The 23,079-nt window shown below is 36.6% G+C and overlaps 1 protein-coding gene across 3 annotated transcripts in view; it reads left to right on the forward strand.

Annotated features, from left to right (window-relative positions):
* Positions 1–19,828, forward strand: part of Macrod2 (mono-ADP ribosylhydrolase 2) — a 2,075,735-nt gene extending 2,055,907 nt beyond the window's left edge. For all 3 annotated transcript variants that reach the window (XM_047537628.1, XM_047537632.1, XM_047537630.1), the window contains 2 exons: positions 4,850–4,917; positions 16,482–19,828. In XM_047537628.1, coding sequence (XP_047393584.1) covers positions 4,850–4,917 — 68 coding nt within the window. In that variant the 3' untranslated portion in view covers positions 16,482–19,828. The remainder of the gene's footprint in view (positions 1–4,849; positions 4,918–16,481) is intronic.
* The last annotated feature ends 3,251 nt before the right edge of the window (positions 19,829–23,079 follow it).

Consider the following 23,079-nt stretch of genomic DNA (forward strand, 5'->3'; position numbering starts at 1 on the left):
TTTGTTTTCTCCCCTTTATAGTCTTTTTTTGTGTGTGTGGTTAAGTGATCAGTAGTGTTTTTATTCCTTGGTTTGTGATTACCAGTAGACTTAAAAAAATCTTTTAATAATAACAATTTGAAATAGTAGCAATTTAACAAAGAACAAAACCCAAAGAACAAGAGAAAATGTGCTAAAAACTGGATCCTTGCACTCCATTACTTCCCACATTTTTAATTTTAGATATACCATATTTACATCTTTTTATACTGCTTAACATATTAATGTAATTATGACTTTTTTGACTTAATACTAAAGAATGGTTTATATACCACACTTACATTAGAACATTCTGAATTTTTATAATTACTCTTACCAGGGATTTCTATGCATTCCTGTTTTCTTCTTACTGATGTCTTTCAGTTTAAAGAAATTTAACATTTCTTATACAAGTAAAGATCTACTATCTCAGTTTTTGTTCATCTGGAAGTGTCTTTATCCCTTGTTTATTTCTAAAAGATAGCTTTATTGGGTACAATAGTACCAGTTGACAGTTTTTTCCCTTCAATACTGTGACAGTCTTTGTGCACATTCCCCTGGCCTGGAAGGTTTCTGCTGAGAAGCCAGCTCTCATAAAAACTGAGACTCCCCTAGATGTTGTTTCTTTTCCCTTGTAGTCTTAGAACCTCTTTATCTTTCACCTTTGGAGACTCATTTTAAGATTTCTTAGAGTAGCCTCAGTTGAGATAAACTTGACCTTCCCATATCTGAATATTGATATCCTTCTCTGGGTTTGGGTAGTTTGTTATTTGTTTGAATAAACTTTCTGCTCTTTTGGCATTCTCAAGTATTTCTCGAACCCCCAATAACCCCATTTTTTTTTCTCCTTCCACTATGTTTTCAAATAGCCTGTCTTCAAACTAACTTTGTTCTATCATACTTTTCATTTTTATGAATATATGTTTTTAGCTCATGAATTTGATATTTTTAAATTGCTTCCATCTCTTTAAACTGTTAGAGTAGTGAAATGTTTGTTTTCTTCAAGCCCATTGAGTTTCCTTAAAATAGCTATTTTTAACTTTTAAGAGATCTCCCATACTGATTACTATCTGGTTTGTTTCTGGCACCTAATTTATTAAGTGAGGTAGTTGTTTCCTGAAAAGTTCTTGATACTTATTATCAAGAGACATCATCTAGGCATTAAAAATTTGAGTATTTATTGTGATCTTCCTAATCTGGGTTTGTGCTTATCTCTTCACAAATTCTGAGCAGGATAGTTCGTTTTTGTTAGATTTTTTTCTGAGCCCAAAATTACCATCTCATCCAGTTTCAGATTTGATGGGAATTTTCATGTGTTGTCACTGTTTCAGGACTAGAGAGCAATCCAAGTCCAGGTTTGTTCCAAATTCACTACTGGTATATTTTAAAGAAACAAACTAGAGTATCTATAAAGAGTAATGTATCCTCACAAATCTTTTCCTAGTGCCAGGGTAGGCTCAGATGCCTTCTCCATAGTTATCAACCTGTGGTGGGGCACTGCAGGATTCAGCCCAACTCTGGAAAAATCTCACCATAGATGTACCAACCCCAGGCACCTATATCACACCTGTGGCCACCAAGTTGTATCACATCCTGAGGACATAGTCTGCCAAGACTAGCACAATATTGGAGGAGGTCCAGGGCCCACACTGCTATGGGTTGTCTATCACTGAAGTGGATTTGTGACCCAAGATTGCTGCAACCAATCACAGTGAAGCTAATTGAAATAGAAGTCTGATAGATTCGGGGTGTCTTCCCCTGGCACTGGAGCTATTCCAGAGGCTGGATATACAGGCATGCTTATAGATTTCACTACCCTAGCACTAAGTTCTAGGGAAACATCTTAAGCTTCCTAACTGATCCTACCACAGAAAATGCCACCTTGTATCTCACTGTGCTTTCCAAAGCTGGATAGGATTGATGAATGCAGTCCTTTGGCTACTTGGCTGATGCTAAGCTGAGCTGTGCTTGATTCTCACCGGTTTAAGGACATGCAGAGTCTCAGGTGCCTTAGGGTAGGGTCTACATCATATCTGGCAGTAATGCAGTTCAAAATAATCCCCATCTTTCCGAAGTATAGGTCTCTACCTGGTGCCATGGAAGCGTCAGAGCTTCGTGAGCATTGGCTTGGTAATAGCTGTGTTGCCCAAGTTTGGTGGATGGATGGTAGAGACAGTATCTTGATTCCCAATGCAGGTGCTAAAGCTGGGTTACACATCTCACAGCTGCAGGGACCTGCAGAGTCTAATAGCAGTGTGGGCCTTGTACCTGTCTCAGTGTCATGCTGGTCTTGACAGGTTGTATGCTCAGAGTGTGACATAATGCTTGGATTTATGGAGGACACCACAGGCAACTCTTTTCTTCATGCCTTTTTTATTGTGTTCAAAAAAAGCAGTCAGTGTGGTCTCTCATCTGATTTCCTTAGTTCCTGTGAAAGCAGTTTAGTGTGTGAATATCCATCCTGATGTCTGTGGGGAGATGATTGTTGAAGGATCCTCTTGGTTTGAGGATTTTTGTTTTTTGTTTTTTTGTTTTTTAAGCTAAAGAAGAAAAGTAAATTACTTTGAGTTAATGATGACTTTGTCATTCAGTTACCACTGGCTGAATTTTTTCCAAAGGATTTTTAAATAAAATTTTAATAAAATTTCTTATTTCAGGTATCCCCCACATAGGCCTACCATGAAACTTGCCTCCCTTAATTATAACCTCTTCTATGCAAACTGATCTTTTACTCATCTGAGCATGATTTTTTTTTTTTTACTTATTTGAGCATGAAATGCTTTTTTATAGTGTTATGGTTTAAAGTATCCCCCAAAACATTCGTGTTAGGAACATGATATCCAATGTAGCAATAATCTGAAGTGAAATAATTATAACCTCATTATAATGAAATGGGTTAAGTCATTTGATGGATTAATAACTTGAATGGACTAATGGGTGGTAATTTTAGGCAGTAGGTTGTGGCAAGAGGAAGTAGGTCACTGGGGGTGTACCTTGGAGACTATATTTTGATCCTGGCTCATTGTGCATGCTCTGCTTCCTACCTGCAACGAGTTAAACAGCTTTCCCCTGCCATGTCTTACCTTGGGCCCAGAGCAATGGAGTTGGCCAAACATGCCTTAGCCTAACATAAACTTTTCCTCCTCAAACTCATTCTCATCAGGTATTTTGGTCACAGCAATGAAAAACTAACATGTATAGTAACATTAAAAGTGTCCACTGGGAGAGGGAACAGAAAACAAAGGCTCCCTTTTATTTTATCCTGTACTTTGCCACACTGATGGGTGCACTTACAATGACCTTGTGTACCAGGATGAACAGTGCATGAATGATTTTCTTTACACTGACAAAGTTGCCATAGCTGGTCAGATTACTTGTGGGGTTTGAAATGAGCTTACACATCAATAGAAACCCAGGATAGTTTGCAGGTGACAACAAGGAACCTGCTTGGGAAAGTTGAATGGGAAACCATAGAATGTCCCACAGATGCTCTTTCAGGAATTTTTGGAGTGTGAAACCAGCATCTGCCACTATTTTTTTCTAGTCAAGCTTTCATGTCTGAGAAAAAGATTTAGGTTGTTGGTTTTGTGCAAATAAATTACCAACTAAATGAGAAAAAATGGAAATTACTTATTCAGAGGTTACTATAGTGAATATAGTCATTATCACTTGTGTTTGGAGGTGGTTGGTATGGGGAATCTGGAAACTGTTACCTAAAGTGGGGTATCTTAGGTTTTTAGTTCAGAGGTCTTTCCCTGGCTGGGAAAGTTGAAAGCAGGTACAGAAAATAACAGAAACTGACCATCACTGACTAAGTCCTGTATATTCTGAGCCAATTATCAGAGACTGTGATATGGTCACCCAGATTGGTTTCTATTGAGTTTTAAGTAGAACTCTACTGTTATAGATTATCTGGCCACTGTCCAGTCTCAGCTTACAGAACGTGGTTGGATGCTTTAACCATATCAATCTCATTAAACCTGCTGACCCTTGGAAAGTTCCAGAGTGACTGCTTTTAACTACAGGAGAAATGCAGTAATTATGCATTCTATTTTTATGCAAATCCTCACATAGAATACACAGTAAAGTAAAAGCATACTTTTCCATAGATGCGTGATCTGGTTAGATGTTTATGGTGTCTGCTGCTATACCCATTGGCAAGCTTGCAGAGTCTGCTTTGAATTCTGAAATTGAAAATGTGGCAAACCAAACAAGTCTATTGACATTGCCATTTTGAAAGCAGTTGCTTACTTCTCTGCATTTCAATTATCTGTTTTGCTTTGCTTTCTCTTTATTTTCTATTAAGGCCTTTGAATTTATTTATGTAAGGATAGTAATAAATATACCTAAATTGCCAAACCAAAATCTAGTATGAAATGATAGCTCAGCTTCTACAGTTTATAGAAAAACTGTAGGTGAGTGTCATTCCCTACCTATAAAAACATGAGAATGGATTCAAACACTTGAATGGATAAAAACAAAAAATGAGAAAAAGTGTAAGACAGAAACTCAGTAAAGTATCAAGTTACAGGCCATTTTAATGGTGTATTAGTGTTCTGTTACTTTGACAAAATACTTGAGAAAAAACTTACAGGAGGAAAGGTTTATTTTGGCAAATGGTTTCAGTCTGAGGTTTGTTGGCTCCTTTGCTTTGTGCCTAAGATAGTGTAAAATGGCAACCAGGAAGCAGAGTGAGTGTCCAGGAACAAAATATTCCCCAGTGACTTGCTTCCTCTCACTGGATCCTACCTCCAGATCCAAACCACAACTGTGTTTAAGAGATTTAGGTTTAATAAATATTTAACTTTTTTGTTATCCTTTCTGGTTACAGTTGAAATGAATAGTCAGGTTGACAATGCAAATGACCCAACAGAGAGTCAGCAAGAAGATTACCAATAGGTAAGATGCCCCTGTGGTGGGATTTTTAATTCATTAACCAGGCAAAATGAATAGTTTACAAATGACACATGGATCTCCCTCAGTTTTGCCAAGTCCCATCACCCGACTTGGGTCAAATTTTTAAAATATTTAAATTCCACAGTGTAAGGAAATGGATTATTCCTTAGAAATTTGCTATCTTTAAGGGGAAAAAGACAAGCCACCGCATACTTAAAATCATGAAATACCCTGGTTTTCTATGCTTTGACAAAATGAGAAAGAATTTTCATCCACCTTCCCCCCTGGCCTCCTGGAGTGATCAAATTATTTCAACAATCCCAAGCTGTTTCCAAAGCATTGCTTTTCTAGAAACTGTCTGCTGAACTGTTTGATATCTTTGCCCTGTACAATGTATAAAGACCTAGGAGTTTGTATGGGCAGAAGCAAGCCTGCTGTAGGCCCTGCCTACCTGAGGACACATGCATGCTCACAAAGATTTGTCAAGCTGAATAGGACTAAGGGAATTACCCCGGGGAACAGGAAGTCTAGACCAGACCAAGTTGAAGTGTTTTTCCAGGCAAACACTCTAAGTCTCAGCTGACACTGAAGTATATCTAGGATGATGAATGATCTATTACCCTTTTCTACATCTTGAGAGGACTGTTGAGAAGATTTAGAATAAAGAAGGCTCAGCCGGGCCAGTGGCACATGCCCGAAATCCCAGCAGCTCAGAAAGCTGAGGCAGGAGGATGGTGAGTTCAAATCCAGCCTCAATGAGACCCTGTCTCTAAATAAAATACAAAATATGGCTGTGAATGTGGCTCAGTGGTTGAGTGCCCCTGAGTTCCATCCCCAGTATCCTCCCACCTCACCCACCCCGCCAAAAAAAAAAAAAAAAAGAAGCCTCACTCTTGTGATCGCTCCAATTCCTAGCTTAAAATATTTAACTGTTCAAATTATGGGTTGTTGACACACAAATCTTGTTGACACAGTGACCTAGTACACTCTGCCACACTGTACCAAACTCGTCCTCCAGCATCATGGTAGAATATACAAAGTTTGAGAACTATTAGTCTTTCCCAGAACTGTCTTGAATTTCAAATGAAAGTAAATATAATGGCATTGGTATAATGCATAAATAACATAGGACTACTAAAAATACAAAAACATGGTCTTCCTTATCTTGTTCATGTATTTAAAATATCCTGTTACAGAAATGATACAGCTGAGGAGTTTCCTTTGAAAACTAATGAAGATGAGAATAAATCTGAGCAATTTACATGCAAACTCCTCAGTGTTTCCTGACCTTTCATCCTTTTGCTGCCAACTAACTTCTTGTAAGGGATACATCTAGATCTTATTATTTTCCTGTGTGATAAATATCCAGATAAAGTGCCAGGATATATCTATTTTCCTTAAAAATAAACATGAACCCATGTATTAATCCAAATGAATAAGTTGTCAAAACAAAGTCCTAAATTAGTTTAAGAATGTTGAAATCAGGAAAGAGAAGAGACTTACAAAAAGGTCACTTGGTTAATGAACAGAAGTTTAAATACACCCAATTCAAAATTCTTTCATACTGTACTACTCTCTAGTGACTTTTTGAACATAGTTGTCAGAGTGGTAGGATTTTTTTTTCCTCTTACCTTTTTTCAGTACTTCATGTATTATCTATTTTGCTTCTATATATGCACACACACCTCAAAGCCTTTTTTTTTTTTTAAGATTTATAGGTCACCAGGGAAGATGTTAGCTCCTTATAGAAAGCCAACCTAAGACCTGGAGAAAGTTGCTGATTTACCTGCGTCCACACGCTGAGTCACTGTTATAACACTGGTTTTCTGAGCTCAGTGCTTGCTTCTGCTTTGCCAGTATCAGATAAAACTTTTAATCCTCATTCTGTAGTACAGTTGACTCAGGATCTGCAGTTTCTGCAGATTCAGTGAACTACAGATAAAAAATATTCTTAAAATTTACACACATATATATATATACACTAAACATGGAGACTTTTTTGTCATTTTTCCCTAAACAGGGCTTTATAATAACTATTCACATAGTTCCCACTGCATTAGGTATCAAAAAATCTGGAGATGTTTTAAAATACACAGGAGTAATGTGTATAAAAATACTGTACCATTTTAATTAAGGGATTTAGAATATCCACAGATTTAGGTATCCTAAGGGGTATCCACAACCAATCCATTGTGGATACTGAGGGACCACTGTACAAGTGTCTTTTCCATTCCATCCTTACCTCTTTCTAGCCTGGTACACATTGTGATATAAAAGGCATTTTTTTTTCTTCTCCCATATTGGACTATTTTTGCCCTTATCAGCCCTTGATTATAATAAGAACTAAAGAGTAGCTATTATTATTTGGATCAAACATTTGTTAATGTATTAGGAATTTGCATTTTATTCTACTATTCTCAAGAAAACAGTTTGGGCCCTTGCACATGGCTATCACTCATTGAACCTTACCAGATTTAACCTGATTTGAACTAAGACTACTGAAAACCAGGGACTGCAGATATAAAATTCAGAATCACAACACCAACTGTTAAAGGATATGAAGCAACTGGAACTCTCCTACATGGCTAATGGGAATGTAAAATGATGCAGCCATATGTTAGCTTTCCAGTGCTGTGACAAAATACCTGAGAAAATCAACTCAAGGAACAAAGGTTAATTTTGTCCTATAGTTTCAGTCCATGATCAGTTGGATCCACTACTTTTGGACCTGTACAGAGACAGAATATCATGGCCTGAAAATGTGTTAGTAAAGCTGCTCACCTTGTGTCATCTGGGAAGCAATAAAAGATGGTGCCAGGCTCCCAATATTACCTTCAAGGATACATCCCCAATGACCTAATTTCCATCAATTAGGCACCATCCCCAAGTTTCACCAGCTCCCAACAACCCCACTGACTGAAGACCAAGCCTTTAAAACATGAGACTTTAGTGGGACACTTAAGATCTAAGACATAACATTATGTTCCTAGCCCCCAAAGTTTTACTGTTTCAATATTGCTCAAAAGTTCAAGTCCAAATTCTCCTCTGAGACTCAAGGGAAACTCTAAGCTCTGAACCCCTGTAAATATCAGAAGAACAATTCTAAGATGCAATAGCGCAAGATAAACATTCCTATTCCAAGATATAGGAACGTAGAAATAATAAGGATCAAAGCAAAATCCAGAAATGCCAACATAAAATCCCGCGGGTAAAAAGTGAACACCCACAGATTTGGGTGGCCATGCCTCTTTCTTAAAGTGGCTTTGCTCACTGCCTACAGCTTCCCTCAAGATGTTTTACGTTCCTGAGATCACCACAGTGGCTTCAACTTTATACACTAAGAGACTGCTCACAGGGATTCTAACCTTTCCACACTCTGCTTGGTCTTCAAGGCTTTCCTTTGAAATTTCAGTGGAAGTCTCTATAACTCTATTTCTTTTACATTCTTCAATCCTTTAAAATCAGCCCTCTATATATGATGCCAATGTCTGCCACTGGTGTGAGCTAAACAAGGACCCACCTAAACCATATTTGCAGCAACATCTGAGTGCCTCGATGGCTGAACACAGGGAAGTGAATCCCAGGACAGTCCTGTGCAAGCAGGGTGCCCTTCTCAAATAAAAGGTTCATACTTTGTTTCATTTGTTTGTTATTTCCGCAATCAAACAGTGCTGGGGACTCGAACCCAGGTCTCCAGCATGCGAGGCAGGCACTCTACGAGATGGGCTATATGGCCTGCTGAAAGGTTTATACTTTTATACCTTTGAACATGCCGTGGGTGAGATCTTACCCACTCCTCAGATGCCCTCAAGAAATCTTTCCTATTGTTTCAGTGCAAAGTACATGACATTTTTTTTTAATTGTACTATCAATAATGTGAAGAGATAGCCTATAGATTGGGAGAAAATCTTTACCACATGCACCTCAGATAAAGCACTAATCTCTAGGATATATAAAGAACTCAAAAGAATTAACACCAAAAAAAACCAAATAACCCAATCAATAAATGGGCTAAGGAACTGAACACATACTTCACAGAAGAGTACAAATGTATGAAAAAACGTTCCACAGTTCTAGCAATTAGAGAAATGCAAATTAAAACTACTCTAAGATTTCATCTCACTCCAGTCAAAATGGCAATTATACAAGTAATAATAAGTGTTGGTAGGATGTGGGGAAAAGGCACACTCATACATTGCTGGTGGGACTGCAAATTGCTGTAACCACTCTGGAAAGCAGTGTGAAGATTCCTCAGAAAACTCGGACTGGAACCACCATTTGACCCAGCTATCCCACTCTTCCATTTATACCCAAAGTACTTAAAATCAGCATACTACAGTGAGGCGGGCACGTCAATGTTTATAGCAGCTCAATTCACAATAGCTAAACTATGGAACCAACCTAGGTGAACTTCAATAGATGAATAGAAAAGAAAATTTATCTATATTCAATGGACTATTATTCATCTTTAAAGAATAATGAAATTATACCATTTGTATGTAAATGGATGGAGTTGGAGATTATCATGCTACTGGCAAAATAAGCCAGTACCCAAAAACCAAAGGCCGAATATTTTCTCTATTATGCAGATGCTTATTCACAATAAGAGACGGGGTGGCACTAGGGAAGAATAGTTACTTTAGGTAGAGGGGAGTGAAGGGAGGGGAGGGTTATGGGATAGGAGGGGTAGTAGAATGAAATAGACATTATTACCTTATGTACATATATGACTGCATGACTGATGTGATCCTACAACATGTACAATCAGAAAAAATGAGAAATTATACCCCACTTATGTATGATATATCAAAGTGCAGAAATGCATTTTACTGTCATGTATAACTAATTAGAACAAATTATAATTTTTTTTTTAATTGTGCTAATTTAAAGTTTCCAAGGAAAGTATCGTTATCAAACACACTTCTTTTCTGGCCAAACACCAGGTATGTCAAATCTTTCCCCTCTGCTTGTAACTCCTGATTCTCACTGCAAATATGGATAAAAGAAGCCAGCAATAACCAGACTTGACTGCTGTGTTATTTTAAAATTTCCTCTACCAGATAAATCAGTCCATCTCATTTAAACTAAGCATCAAAGTCTCAGGGCAGACAATTTGTTTGCCAGAGTATAGCAGAAATAGCCTCTAGTATTCCTTCTAACTCAAACAGATCATCACAGCCTTTACTGTCCACATTTCCATCAGCATTCTGGTTTTCTGGGCTCCTACCAGAATCTATGAACGCTCCATTTACAGAATTCTAGGCTTTCTCTAATCTTCATCTCCAAATTTTTCCAAATTCCTTCTGCAAACCAATTCCAAAGGCTTCTGAACCACATTGTCAGGTATAGTCACAGCACTGACTCCATTTGTTGGTACCAGTTAGCTTTTCATCACTGTGATAAAATACCTGAGAAAATCAACTTAAAGAAATTTTTGGATGTTTCAGTCCATGGGTGGCTGGATTCATTGTTTTGCAGCCTGCTGAGAGAGAAAATATTATGGCAAGGAGTACCTGGTGAAGCAAAACTACTTATCTCATAGTGACTGGGAAGAAAAAAAGAAAGAGGAAGTTAGGTCTGGTACCTATATCACCTGCAAGGGTCTACCTCAAATGACTTTTCTTCCACTAGGCTCCAACTCTTACAGGTTTCAACACCTGTGAACAGCACCATCAGCTTTGAACACAGGAGACTTCTGGGGGATGTTTAAGATTCAAAACATAATAAAGCTCCTCAGGAAACTGGTGGTTTCTTAGAACATCAAGTACATTAGATATGTATTAGATAAGGTAATTCTTATAACCCGAAAATTCTATTCCAAATATTTGAAACAAATAACATCAAAGCCTTCAATAAAAATATTTCTTAGTAGAGAATTTCAAGATGACTTGAATGTGGTATCTACTGTTTACCTCCTCCTCCACAAAGAAAAATGAGAGTTACAAGTATAAGGTGAATGACTACGGAAGAACACTGAAAATCAACGTGTGCATGCACAAGAGAGAGAGAGAGAGAGAGAGAGAGAGAGAGAGACTAGAACCTTGCAAGACTGAGAGAACTGTGTTGCCAGTATAATAAGAGTAACAAAATATTCTGGCATTTTCTGTCCTAGCTCTCCAGGCAGAGGAGTTCCCCCTCTGTAGGACTAAACTTGAAAGAGTCTCAGAAAACTATTAGTAGAGATGCTAGCGATCCTAGGTATTGGAAAGTTTCACAATTCTTACAACTTATTTAGATAAGTAACCTAAAGTTTGCACAGCCTTTTTACTTTGGAAAAGGATTGTACATCATCTCCCAGTACTCAGGATATGACAAGGAGCTATTGTCAAAAGTGCAAGAGAAAAAAAAATTAAAATCGAGGGAAAAGTGCCAAATAACATTTAAGAGTTCCTGGTAGACTAACAGCAGATTTCTCCATAGAAATGATATAAATCAGCCAGGAATGGAATGATAAAATCCAAGTCCTGATTGAAAATAAGTACCAACCAATATTATCATACCTAGCAAGGCTATCTTTCAGAAATGAAGGTGAAATAAAGACCTTCTAAGACAAACAAAAACTGAGGGAATCCACAACCACTAAACCTTGCAAAAGACGCTTAAGTGTGCCCAATATTCAGAAGTGAAATAACTAGCATCATGAGATCAGGTGCAAATATAAAGAGTAGATACACAAAAGAAATAGAAGAGAATCAAAGGTTGTCAACACACTAAGCCACAAATATGAATAAGAGGAAGAATAAAGAATATTTTAAAACCAATGGTACAAAAATCAACCAAATGACAAGCCTAAGTCCATACCTATTAATTATGCCCTTGAATATAGACTAAATCATCCAGTTAAAAGATATAGACTGGTTGAAAGGATTACAGAAAATAACATCTACAAAAAACTCACTTCTTCTGTAAAACACAAAGTAAAAGGATGTAAACTGATATTCCAAACCATTTGAATCCTAAAGCAAGCAGAAATAGCTATGCTTGTATCTGAAAAAACAGATTAAGACAAAAACTAAGAAGAGACAAAGAAGGTCACTATATGATGACCAAGGGATCAATTCATCCAGAGGATATAAGTCTTAATATGAATGCACCTAATGTCAAATCATTTTTTTAAAACAAACACTGTAGGTTTTAGAGACAGGGTGCAATACAACATAAGGGAGGATTTCAATACCCATGCTTCTAAACGTACAGATCATCTAGATAAAAATATCAAAAAAGAAACATCAGAGTTAAGCTAATACCATAGATCAAGGGACTTGCCAGATATTTACAGAACCTTCTATCCAACAGCTGGAGAATGTACATTCTTCTCAACAGTGTATGGAACTTCTGTAGCATAGACTAGTTATTAGACCACAAAATTTTTAAGAATTGAAATCACATCATTTCTAACCCCAGTGGAATAAAACTAGAAGATAACAAAAGAAACTTCAGAAATTATATAAATACAGTGGGACTGAACAACACATTTTTAAATAAACAATGGGTCATTGAGAAAGTGAGAAGGGAACTTATGAAATAAAAAAAAAAAATATGAAATCCAAGGAAACACACTGTGCTAAACCCCTTGGAATGCAACAAAAACAGTAATAAGAGGAAAGTTTATAGCCAGGAGTGCCATCCTTAAAAAAAAAAAAAAATAGAGTTCAAAGAAACAAAATCGTAAATCAAAATGTATCTTAAGGACTTAGAAAAGCAAGAGCAAACAAACCCAATATTAGCAGAAAGAAAAAAGATCAAAGCAGAAATAGAGATTTTTTTTTTTTTATCTTTTAGTACCAGGGATTGAACCCAGGGGCATTTAACCACTGAGCCACATTCCCAACCCATTTTTTATATTTTATTTAGAGACAGAGTCTTGCTGTTATTTAGTGCCTCACTAAGTTGCTGAAGCTGGTTTTGAACTCAATGTTCCTTTTGCTTCAGCCTCCCCAGCCACTGGGAATACAGGCATGTGCCACTGTTCCTGGATAAAAATAGAGATTTAAAAGAGTGATATAAAGGTGAAACAAATGGTTTACTGAAAAAAATAAACACCAATGAGCATAAAGGCAAAATTGAGAAAAAAGAAGACACTAATAAATAGAGAGGAAAAAGTAGACATTACCTTCAATACCATAGAAATACAAAAGATCATTAGGGACTACTTTGAAAAACTATATGCTCACAAATTAGAAATCCTAAAAGAAAAGGGATAAATTTCTGGACACATATGACCTACCAAAATTGACTCAAGATGATATAAAAGACCTGAGCACTATCAAACAATGAGAATGAATCAGTAATAGTCTTCCAACAAAGAAAAGCTCAGGACTGAATGACTCCACTTCTGAATTCTACCAAACTTTTAAAAAGAGCTAATAGCAATGCTTCCCAAACTATTCAATAGAATTACAAGAGAGGGGACCCTTCCAGCTCATTCTATGAGGCCATCATTACCCCATTACCAAAATCAGACAAGAACATACAGAGAAAGATGTAGATCAATATCCTTGATGAACACATTAAAAATCCTCAACAAAATACTAGCAAATCAAATTCAACAGTGTGTCATAAAGATCATTCACCATGATCAAGTTAGTTTTATCCCAGGAATGCAAGGGTGGTTCAATTACTCAAAAAATGTAATTCATTTTATCAATAAGATGAGGAAACTATGATTATCTCAAAAGACAATGATAAAGTATTTGATATAATTTTATATACCTTCATGATGAAAACCCTAGAAAACTTAGGTTTATAAGGTTTGTACCTCAATGAAATAAAGCCTGTATACTGCAAATACAAAGTCAACATCATGGTAAATTAGGAAAAGCTGAAAACCTTTCCTCTAAGATCAATAACAACACCAGGGTGTCCACTTTCACTGCCCTTATCTAATACAGTACTAGGAGTTTTACCCAGAGCAGTTAGGCAAGAGAAGGAAATAAAAGATAAATATCAAAGGAAGAAGTAAAATTATCCCTATTTGGAGATGTGATTCTACATAGGGGAAATTCTAGACCTTTTCTATATACCAATAACAAATTTTCTGAAAAAGAAATCATGAAAGCTGTCATAGCACAATAAAATAAAATACCTAGGAATTAACCAAGGAAGTGAAAGACCTCTACCATAAAAATTATAAAACACTGATGAAAGATATTAAAGACACAAAAAAATGGAAACATCTCCCATGTTCATGTGACCTAAAGCAATCTTAGGAGTCAATGCAATCCCATTAAAATACCAATAACTGCTTCACAGAAATATTTTAAAATTTTTCAAAAATTCTTATGAAAGCACCATAAGTCCCTGAATAGCTAAAGCGATCTAAATTAAAACAAACCAAGCTGAATGCACCACAATACTGGATTTCAAGACATACTAAAGAACTACTGTCATCAAAACACCATAGTACTGGAGTGAAAACAGACACACAGATCAATGAATTGAACAGATCCCAGAGAGCCACACACCCACAGCTAACTGCTTCTTGGCAATGGGTTCCAAAAACATACAATGGAAAAAGGAGGGCTCTTCAACAAATGATGCTGGAGAAACTGGATATTCACAGGCACAGGATTGAAATTTGACCCCTACCTCTCACCTTGTACAAAATTCAACTCAAAGTGGATCAAAGACTTAAATGTAATACCTAAAACTCTGAAACTACTAGAAAAAAACAGAGACATCTCAAGACATTGGTGCAGGCAATGATTTTCTGGAAAGGACCTCAAAAGTACATGAAGGAAAATTTGACAAAATGGAATTACATCAAACTGAAAGGCTTCACAGCAAAGGAAACAATCAACAAAATGAAGAGACAACCTACAGAGAGGGAAAAATATTTGCCAACTAATTATTTATCTGACAGAAGGTTAATATCCAGAATATATAAAAAACTCAAAAAAGCACAGTAATAAACTAGTAATCTAATTTTAAAAATTGGCAAATGATCTGAATAGACTTTTTTTTATTAGAAGAAATGTGAATGGCCAACATGAGAAAATGCTCAACATCATTAGCTATCAAGACCACAACCCCAGTTAAATGCCTATTATCAAAATAATAACAGATGCTGGCGAGCATATGGAGAAAAAAGGAACTCCACACTGTTAGTGGGAATATAAATTAGTACAGCTACTGTGGTGAAGAGTATCAGTTCCTAAAAAAAAAATAAAAAACTAAAAATAGAACTACCATGTGTCCACCAATCCCACTCAAATCCATAGGGAATGAGATCAGCATACCAAAGAGATTTCTACATGCCCACCTTTACTGCAGCACTATTCACAATAGCCAAGATATGGAATCAGTCTAGTTGTCCCTCAACAAATCAATGAATAAAATTGGTCATATATATGCAATGGGGAATAAAGAAGAATGAAATTCTGTCATCTGCAGCAAATTGGATAGAAGTGAAATAAGCCAAAGACAAGTACTGCATGTTCTCTTACATGTGGAAACTAAATGTCAACCTGAAATTAGAATATTGATTGCTAGGAAGGTGTGTGGGGAGGTGGAAGAAAGTAGTTGAATATGGTCAGTGGGCATGAAAGGAAATATCAACGTTGAACCCCATTAACATGTAGAATTAATGAGTCATTTAACATTTTTTAAAAAAATTTTCATAGTAATATTATTCACCAAAGTCCCAAACTGGACATAATCCAAATGTTTCACAGCAGAATAGAATATTTTAAAAATGTGATACATCTATACAATGTAGGACTAGTTACCAATACAATAGAAGAGCTTGTGGTCAGTAAGCAGCAAAATAAATGATTCTCAAGTTTTATGCTGAGTGAAAGGAGCCAGGCACAGAAAAGACACTTGTGTGGTTCCATTTTTAGGGAGTTCTACATGAAGAAAAATAAATCCTACCATCATGGAAATCAGAAAATTGTTGGTTCCAGCAGGAGTAGACTTAGAGAAGGGAAATTTCTAGAATGATAGAAATGCTTTTATATTTTGATCGTGGTATGACTTCAACTGCATTTTCTTTTCAAAACAGAAGAAACTATATAATTAAGACCTGTGCATTTTCCTACAGGTGAATCATATCTCAATTTTAAAAATCTAAAGTATAGACCCTTCTAGGGCAGAGGATCTTCCCAGAGTTCTCTTATGGGTGTGGAACACACCAGATACTAAGAAAAGTCTCAAATGGTGGTATAAACATCAATGACTTTTGCAAATCAGCACTATATAAAATATTATTATTCCTATGCTCATCCCTGGAATATGTGTGAATGGGCCAGGAAAAGGATACGTCAAATCAAAATTAGGTTTTTCAAAGAATACTTTGAAGAGTTGCATTAATTATCCCATCAGCTAAAGCAGGTTATCAATGGTGGCTACATTTATTAGCTGTGATTTGTATGCTCTTTAAAGATACCATGTGCCAGCAATTACAGCTCAGATATCCAAAGCTCTTTGATAGTCAAATAAGATATTTCTAGGCCTTTTTGAGGGGTCAGAGACATTTAAATGGCTGTATTAAAGTGATATTCCTTGCTAAGCCTGTGAAGATCACTTATCTTTAATCTAACAAATGGTTTCTCTTTGTCTTCCGGCAGGGGCACAAGATGAAGCAAAGGAACAAAGAAATGCAACTAAATGACAGTCCCGCTCGGAGTTGCAAGGCTTCTCTTGGCCCTGGGGGAGTTTGGGAAGATGACAGCACATACTGTGGAGGAGGGTGGGGGAGGGGGGAAGGCAAGTCTCATGGAAAGATGGGGGATCCTTTGCTCTAATTTCTCCAGCTACATTTTGTTCTGTTTACCTGCAGAAAAAGAAAGAAAAAAAAAAATGTTTCCTTAATTTGGTGGGAAGACCCATGTTATCACATCTTTCAGGCACTATCCTTGTTATTTCTGTCTTTCCTCGCACAACTTTGCCCCAGGGTCACAGTGGCACATTTTAACACTCCCATGTGTCTCCTGATCCCTCTCTGCTCTCTTGGTTATTTCACAAAGCTGGTCATACAGTGGTTTTTTCAAAGAAAGAGGAGGAAGATGATTGACAAGTTGCAGGTGAAATTTCAGGAATCGCCAAGCTCCATATCAGTATAATCCACAAAGGAGGAAGAATAGGGAATGAGCAAACCACTCAGAAATTCACTTGGAAAAGATCTGGACAATGAGTTGAAAATTTATTTTTTAAGGGATTCCCAAGGTACAGTTTGTTCTGTGTAGTTAATGAGAATGGTGCAAGTAGGATTTAACCCAGGGCAGAACACATGTGCATAACAAGGAGCGGAGTTCCTGACAGCATCAGGGTCTCTTCCTTCACAGTACTTCAGAGGACACAGGCACTCAACTTTGATATTGACTTTGAGCAGAGCTTACTTGGGTCCTGAGTCTTACTGTATACTTCAGCATAGAGCCCACCAGGGAGATGTAACTCTTTGCTACACAACTGTAAAGGATGAACTTAGCTAGGTAGTGTTGTGAAGAGCAAAGAGGGGCCAATGCATTTAGGACTCTAACCTGTGCTTGTTATTAATGCCTATTAGCTTTGACATTTCCACTTGAAATCTCTCTACATGGTTTTCCATAAAGGAAGATTGCATATTTACTGAAGGTTTGATGCCCCCTCCCCGCAAAAAAAAAAAAAAGGATTCTCATTTGAGGTTAGAAGCAGTCAGGGCTTTTCCTTGCTGTGCTGGCTCTCTGGCCTGCATTTAAATGCTGTGGTTTGCTTATGCAAAGTCCAAGTCTTAATTGGATGGCTGGTCCCCTCACTTAGAAAACCATTGAGTATGGCCTGAAGGGGAGCAGCAGTACTAACAACTTAAGATGCCGATGGGCAGTAGGCACAGAAATGATGGCCAGAGGCAGCCAGGTATCATCACAAGTATCCATCCCAGAGTCAACATAAGGCAGATAGATGTCTGCTTCCCACAGCCTCTCTGGTTCCAAGGCCATTCCATTGTTTTCTATGGAAACTGATTTCATTTCTTGCATATCTTCTTCTATCTTCTAAATAGAGCATTAGGATTATAAGATATTTTACTTGAGAGGGAGAAAAATGATTGAATCACTTCTAAAATGAGAGTACATCTGCATCCTAAATATCCCATCCAATCCTTCAGTTTTGCCCTTTCCTTTTGAAAATAATCATCTTCCATGACTTTTCTTTTGGTCTTTCTGAATTTATTGCCCCTTCTGGATGGCTTATTTGGTATACTGGAATAATTAGCAAATTATAACTCTGCATATGTCATATGTTTTAACGACACTTATTTTTTAAAAAGCTGTTTATCGACATAGCAATGATATTTAAGTGACTCCATGATGTTGAAACATGGCCATTTCTCCTTCAGCTGTTATTCTATAGTTTGATATGGAAGCACATATGTCCTTTTTTCCCATTAGACATTGCTTTCTAGAAAAGCAAGGAAAGGCTTATTTTAGATAATCTAAGAAACAATGCCATGCAGCTATTGATATTTCTGTATTTCATGCCATCTTTGTAACTCAATTCAACATCTTCGTCATTCTCATCAAGTGCTTGACAAGTACAATCTGCTAGGAACTTGTTTTATAGTGACTTCAAAAGTTAGTGCTACTCAGTCTCCATCATGAGTTACAGTTGAACACAATACAAAGGAGATAAGAGAGACAGAAAGATGAAAAAGACCTAATATCCCTGGGAGGAACAGCCAGAATTGGAGTTATTCCAGTCGGGGCAGTCTCCTTATCATCCACAGTCATTTCATTCATTCATTTTTAAACGGGGGTGGGCTAAGAATGGGAGGAGGGAGTTCTCTGTGTGAAAACTGGAGGGAAAGGAAAGTAACCTTTGTATCTAGGAAGCTAAGAGAATGAGGAGTAAATATCATCAGCTCCATTGCTGGATTTGTTTAAACTTCATTGTATGATTAGATTGCGCTTTCCTCTTTGCTTTGTTATGCTTTATGGTTGCTATTTGGCTATATGATTATATGCTTTGAAACAAATAATGCAGTTAATTTACATTTCAATAGTGAACTATTTTAAAAAAATCTAGCTACTGGCCAGATCGAAGACACCTCGACACAGGAAACCTATATGTTCTGGCTTTGTCATTGCACAGGTTGTACAAGGGAATAAATTTGAAAAGCTGATTAATTCTCCGGCACATGAATTTTGGATGTCAATTTTCAACCATACTTCAACCAGGCTATGTGGCACGAAGGGTTACAGGAGGGAGGGAGGAAAATAGCCCTATATTAGTCATGTTTGCATACAGAGGATCGAAGTAGGACTTCAACATAATACTCCTAATTAAAAAGGTACTCACTGGAGGAGAGACAAAGGGGCTTTTCCTCTAGCTGGTAACTATTCAGATGATGGACAAGTCCTCTTTCATAAAAGCTTACAAAGAAGGCATCCGAAACACGGTCTGTGATACTGGGTCACATATTAATCACCACAGCTAATTGTAAATCTTTCTATGAAACACTGAAAAGCCTCTTTGTGAATTAATACAGTTCTGCCTGATGCATTTGATGTGAAAAGACATTTCTCTGTATGTGGCGCATGTCGGCTGTGCTTTGAAAAATAACAAAGTTAGCAGAATACATTCAATATATTTTCTTGGGGAATAGGGTTTTTATCATATGACTCATTAAGGATTTGCCTTATCCTGACATTTGTGATATAAAGGAAAATCAGAAAAAAAGTAATTTTCTTGATCAAGATATGTTTTTACTTAATGCAAATAAATGTAGTCTGTTGCTTGCAAAGAAAAAAATCTTCTGGTATAAACTGCTCAATAGGATAATACGTGCCTCTTTTGTTAAACCAGCCTTGAAATGCTGGGCTGCTTCTCAATCCGTTTGTTTCTTTTCATCTGTGCCATACACTAAGACACTTAAACAACTGTTGCCTTCATACTATATTTGTTAGAGCAGAGTGCAAATAAAATTCGTTTGAGAGGATAATGTAGAATTATCTGTTTCGTGAAATTTGTTCTTTAGCCACAAGCAATTAAAAACTTGAAATGTTCACTTAATACTACTAGGCTATAAATATGTGTATTTAAAATCACCCCTGTAAGCCAAGCATGATGGCACATGCCTGTAATACCAGTGACTCATGAGGCTGAGGCAGAAGAATGACAAGTTGGAGGCCAGCCTGCGCAACCTAGTGGGACCCTGTCTCAACATTTAAAAAAGGGCTGAGGATATAGCTCAATGGTAAAGTGCTTGTCTAGCATGCCCAAAGCCCTGGGTTTGATCCCCAGTACAAAAAAAAAAAAAAAAATCTATGTAAGTCAATCTTATCCCCTAAAAAAGATCAGTGTTTTGGCCATACTTTGCAAACTTTAAATTACAAAGTAGTCTGCATGGACACAAATCCCAATGTTAACATTTTGTTTAAGCACTAGAAAATTCATGACTTGAGCAACAACTTCATGCAGACATAAGTTGTTGAGATAAAGTCAATGGTTCTATGAACATGGTTTCATCACCCATTACTGGAATTCTCCAGCACTTTCTATGAGCTGACCACTGTGATGACCATGATCCTCCTCAGTCTACTGTTGACAGCATGGTGATAGAAATGATAGAATTATGTAATGGTTAAAGCATGATGATGGGTCACCAAAAATCACTACCAAAAACTGTTCTTTGAAATCAAATATGTATTTAATCCATAAAATTTAATTCACTTTATCTCCTATGGAATATGTGCTCCCAGGGGGTATTGTTCCAGAAGACATTCAAATCATTTCTTTTATCAAAACCAGAGATAGAATCATTTAAGAATATGTTTTCTAGACTGATGTACCATAGGAGCATTTTTCAAGAAGTAAACAAGGTTTGATTAGGGGAAAAAATTTATAGGCAGGACAGTCTCATGTTGCAATGGGCAACCCCAACACAATGCTTCAGGGTGACTGCGAAGATAATGTGACATGATTCAAGCACTTCTAGATTTTCACCTATGTCCAATTTTTCATGTCTTTGTCATTCTAAGGTTTCTCTCTGAATCCTTCTTCACTTTTCTCTTACCTTGACCTCAGATTCCATCAAACATTGCTTAACTTCATTGGTGGCTTTCAAGATTAAAAGGGAAAATGATACCTGTTTAAATTCTTGTTCAGACTCTGACCCAGTTGTGGGGCTTTAAGAAAAAAAAAGTGTCTCCATTTCTTGATTTGTAAAATGGACACATTAATAAATGCCTGAACTCAGAAATCTAAACATGAATAAAGTGTCAAGATATTAAACATTTGTAAAAGCACTTGATAAATTATTAGCATTAGGTTCAGCTATTTTGTTCTGTAGGCAAATGACTCATTCTCCAGCTCAAAACTCTTTACTAAAGGATAAATAAATGGTCCTTACAGTTAGGTAGTAAACATGAAATCCTATTCTACTGAAGTTGACTTAAACTTTGCCGCCAAATTAAAGACCCATTAAGATAAAATTGTTTGCTATAATTTAGAAAATTAGGGATTGGAGTTTTTGAAACATGTATACGTAAAATATTGACATTTGGTGCATTTTTATTTGTTAAAGGTATCTTTTCTATGACAATACCTGTAATTAATGTGTAAATAATGGAAAAGGAGGTACAGCTGTCTCAGTTAGCATGTATGGAAGGATAAAGATACAAGGAGATAATTACACCAATTGTAATTACCCTTCCCTGGAGGAGTAGAACACATCCTCATCCTACCAAACTTGAATGTGGACATGGGACTTGTTTTGTCCTATCATATGTAAGCAGAAATGGCATGAGTCACTTCAGGCAGAAGCTTTAAGTCTCACTCTTTTTTTCCCCTGCCATCATGATCAGCAAAATCTTAGACAGCCTGCCCCATCAACATAGAACCTGGAATGAAGACAGAGTTGAGATTCAGGCAACCGCCATTAGTAAGGTGACATGAGTGAAAAATAAAGCTTTGAGATTTAGGAGTCACTTGTTACCCTCATAACTTAATCTGTACTAACGAATACACGTGCAATCAAAGCATTTAAGTAAAAAGTTCAAGGATCTATATGATCTGTCTTTCCAATCCCATCCTATGTGGCTCTCGATTTGGCTTATAATACTGCCTACTGACATTCCGTCCATTCCTAGAATAAGCCAAGTTTTTTCCAGCCTCAAGCCCTTGAACTTGAAAATCCTTTCTTCCCATATTTACTGTGCAGCTACCTTGTCATCCTTGAAACCTGAGTTGTAATATCACTTCCTAGGGATTCCTTCTGTAACTACCCTATTTCAAAGTATTCCCTCTTCCCTATTCATGTTTGCCTATCTAACCCCATCTTTGCTACTTCAAGAACACTTATAACTTGTGTTATTATAAGTTTTTTTATATTATTATTTATATCATTTGTTTATAAAGCAGGGATAAAAATTTATGTGTCACAACTCAAATGTACAAAATAATGAAGCTTCTCTCCCGCCTAAGACCTGAGTAGAAGGAATTGTAAAGGTATCTTTTTTAGTGTAAAATATCACTTTGGGATAAAGATTATGTAGATTCAAAGCATAAACTCTCCCCGAGAATATTTTTTTGCCACTTAAATTCTAGTGGTTAAAAAATTCCAAAGTCTTACTTTCTAATCACCATGTAATGAAGCTAGTAATTAAAAATTAAATATCAAAACAATAGTTATTATATTTTAATAGTAATTTTACAAATGCTTTATCAAGGAGAATATTGAGAAGAAAATAATGGACTACTTAGGAGAATAAGAATTGAGAACGATGTTGTCTGAGTGTTGGTTTCTCCTTCCAAGTTCATACATTGGAACCTTATACCCAATGTAAAATATTAAGAGGTAGGCTCTTTGGGGAAGCAATTAAGTCGTGAAGGTTCCACCCTTAAGAATTAGATTAGTGCCTTTTTAAAGGAGGTTGAAGGGACCTGCTTTGCCCTTTCTTCCATATGAGTCAGCAAGAAGGTACCATCTATGGTATGGCAAGCCCTTACCAGATGCTGTATCTGCTGGTGTCTTGATCTGGGACTTCCAGCTTCCCATAAATTTTTATTGTTTATAAATTACCCAATCTTAGGTATTTTGTTAAAACAACCCAGTGGACTATGATAAACACACAAAAAAATGTGGGATAAGACAAAAGTATAATTGCAGAAAAATGAAGTTATAGATTTCTCTACTTCTATATTAGATCATTTTTGCATTAAAAACTTTAAAAAAATATTTTTGCAACA

The sequence above is a fragment of the Sciurus carolinensis genome, chromosome 2 (genome assembly GCF_902686445.1).
Source record: "Sciurus carolinensis chromosome 2, mSciCar1.2, whole genome shotgun sequence".
In the NCBI taxonomy this organism is placed as follows: Eukaryota; Metazoa; Chordata; class Mammalia; order Rodentia; family Sciuridae; genus Sciurus; species Sciurus carolinensis.